Source organism: Gekko japonicus, unplaced genomic scaffold (assembly GCF_001447785.1).
Source record: "Gekko japonicus isolate JY-2015 unplaced genomic scaffold, Gekko_japonicus_V1.1 scaffold6627, whole genome shotgun sequence".
NCBI lineage: Eukaryota > Metazoa > Chordata > Lepidosauria > Squamata > Gekkonidae > Gekko > Gekko japonicus.
The window spans coordinates 9004-12061 of record NW_015169989.1 but is presented as its reverse complement, the minus strand read 5'-3'; the positions used below and the strand labels follow the sequence as shown (position 1 = coordinate 12061).

Sequence of the window (3058 nt, the reverse complement as noted above, 5' to 3'; positions counted from 1 at the left end):
AATAAATGGAGGGAGGAAGGAAGGAAGAGAGGGAGGGAGGGAGGGAAGAAGGAAGGAAGGAAGGAAGGAAGGAAAGAGAGAGAGTAAGTAAGGGAGGGAGGGAAGAAGGAAGGAAAGAGAAAGAAAGAAAGAGATGGAAGGAGGGTGAGTGAAAGTAAGAAAGAGATGGAGGGAGGGAGGGAAGAAGGAAGGAAAGAGAAAGAGAAAGAAAGAAAGAAGGAAAGAAAGAAAGAAAGAAAGAAAGAAAGAGAGAGAGAGAGAGATGGAGGGAGGGAAGAAGAAAGAAGGAAGGGAGGGAGAAAGAAAGAAAGAAAAGAGGGAGGGAGGGAAGAAGGAAGGTGACAGAGAGAGATGGAAGGAGGGAAGTAGGGAAGAAGAAAAAAAAGGGAGGGAGGGAAGAAGGAAGGAAAGAAAGAGAGAAAGAAAGAAAGACAGAAAGAAAGAAAGAGATGGAGGGAGGGAGGGAGGAAAGAAGAGAGGGAGGGAAGAAGGAAGGAAGGAAAGAGAGAGAGAGACGAAAGAAAGAAAGAAAGAAAGAAAGAAAGAAAGAAAGAAAGAAAGAAAGAAAGAAAGAAAGAAAGAAAGGGAGGGAGGGAGGGAGGGAAGAAGGCTTTGGAGCAGGAACGGAGGTTGGGTTGGCAGGGAGAGGGGGGCAGAAGATGGATGCTAGGGAAAGTTGGAAACATGGCGAGAAGGGGGACTGTGGAGCAGAGCACGGCAGCAGGAGTGGAAGATGGGAGAAAGAGGAGAAGCCAGAGAAATGTGTGGTCTAGCAGTTAGACTGCCGGGACACCTGGGTTCCGATTTCCAGTACTGTCCGTGAAGCTCGCTGAGGTGACCTTTGACCAGGCACTTTCTCTCAGCCTAACCTACCTCGCAGGGCTGTCATGAGGGCAAGATGCCGCTCCGAGCTCCTCGGGGGAAGGGCAGGATAGGAGTGGGTGGATTGGTAGAATAAGTCTGAATGGAGCGCAGCGGTGTCCGTGGAGACGCAGGTTGCTCCATAGTCCAGGCTGGTACAGATCAGTCTGTGGACTTGGGTGCGGCCTGCTCTTCCTGGGCCCCTCCCCCTCTAGTTTGGTGTTGCGGTTAAGTGCGCGGACTCTAATCTGGGAGAACCGGGTTGGATTCCCCACTCCTCCACTCACAGCTGCCGGATGACCTTGGGCAAGCCAAAGTTCTCTCAGAGCTGTTCTCTCAGGAGCAGTCCTCGCAAGAGCTCTCTCAGCCCCCACCCACCTCACAGGGTGTCTGTTGTGGGGAGGGGAAGGAGACTCTGAGACTCCTTCGAGTAGTGAAGATTGGGGTGTAAATCCAATCCCCCCCCCCCTCTCCTTCTCCTATGCAAACAGGATGCTCGCTTGGAAATGTTTCTGGCAGATCCTCATCTGTCTTTCTAAGAACTTCGGGTGATGGAGGCACCCTCATACAGTCTGAGGAAGGGGGGCTGGCCAGGCCTTTGGAAGGGTCCACCACCCACCTGGGGGAGATCCAGCCACATCCGGCCGTTTCTGACTTTCCCCAGAGGGGCGGCCACCCACCCCTGTCAGGCCATGCAAAGTCGCTTGCCCAATTTGTCCAGATGTAAGTTTGGAGCCATTATACCTCACAGAGTAGAAGTACCTCATGAGGCTGTTGTGAAGTTTCAGTGTTTCAAAGAGGTCCGATTCCAGCGCTGCTCGCAGACTGCTGGAGAGGGCCAGAGAGACGCGGCCGAGGCAGGGAACGGCCCTGGGGCTTTCCCATGGGCCACCTTTTCTGCCCTCAGGTGATCACAATATCCTTTCCTGTCTTTGAAAGGTCTCGTTGTGGCCACTGAAATGAGGGGAAAGATGGCCTCTTCTGTAGGACTTTTAAAAAGCTAACCCTTTGGTGTCGTGGTTAGGAGTGCAAACTCTAATTTGGGAGAACCGGGTTTGATTCCCCCACTCCTCCACCTGCAGCTGCTGGTGTGACCTGGGGTCAGTCACAAGTTCTCTCAGAGCTGTTCTCTCAAGGGCAGTCCTCGGGAGAGAGAGCTCTCTCAGCCCCACCCGCCTCACAGGGTGTCTGTTGTGGGGAGGGGGAGGGAAAGGAGTTTGTGAGCCGCTCTGAGACTCCTTCGGGTAGAGAAGGGCGGGGGGGGTATAAATCCAATCTCTTCTTCTTCCTCTTCTTCTCTCAGGGTTCTTCTGGTTTGAGTGCAAGGAGGTCTGGATCGAGGGGCTGCGCAGCTACCTCCTGGACTGGTGGAACTTCCTGGACGTCGTCATCCTCAGCATGTACCTGGCCTCCTTCGTGCTCCGGGTTCTGGTCTTCCTCAAGGGCCACATCTACTGCCTGGACGCCGTCTCCTCCGCCGAATGCTACTATTACACGGCAGCTGGTGAGCTCCTCTCTCGACGTTCAGCGGGTGCTCTTGATGGATTGGGGATCCCACCCCCAGAGAGGCATCTGTTCACAAGTTCAGAGTCCAGCGTTCCCTCTAAGCTGAGTTATTGTGAGCCAGCTCACATTTTTTTGAGCCTCCAGCGCACAGATTTTGGTCTTAGCTCAGGAAGGATGGGGCTCCAGAGCAACCTGATTTATGCAACAGCCAAATCCACCTGCTCAGCACTTTAATGCCGGTAGCTTACAAAGCAGAATTTTTGTTCACAAGACTCCACAGCTTAGAGGGAACATTGGTTCAGACATATACGGTTCACATTTCGCCGTGTGACTTTCGAAACCGGTTTCTGAACTGAAAAGTCCCGAACTCTTCAGTCTTTCTTCCTAGGGAAGGTGCTCCAAACCTTTCACCATCTTGGTTGCCCTCCTCAGTACTTTTGTTCAGCGTTTGGTGTAGTGGTTAAGTGCACAGACTCTAATCTGGGAGAACTGGGTTGGATTCCCCACATCTCCGCTTGCACCTGCTGGATGACATTGGGCAAGCCACAGTTCTCTCAGGGCTGTTCTTGAAAAAAGAGTTGTTTCTGTCAAGAGCTCTCTCAGCCCCACCTACCTCACAAGGGTGTCTGTTGTGGGGAGGGGAAGGGGAAGGAGTTTGTAAGCCGCTCTGAGACACCCTTGGGTAGTGAAG

The 3058-nt window shown here is 52.8% G+C and overlaps 1 protein-coding gene across 1 annotated transcript in view; it reads left to right on the top strand.

Moving 5' to 3' along the window:
• The window catches only part of LOC107115810 (short transient receptor potential channel 2-like), a gene marked incomplete at both ends in the record, with an annotated part of 18817 nt that overhangs the window by 7018 nt on the left and 8741 nt on the right, over positions 1-3058 (top strand). The window contains one exon of the mRNA XM_015417569.1: positions 2165-2429. Within this exon, the coding sequence (XP_015273055.1) occupies positions 2165-2429 (265 nt within the window). The remainder of the gene's footprint in view (positions 1-2164; positions 2430-3058) is intronic.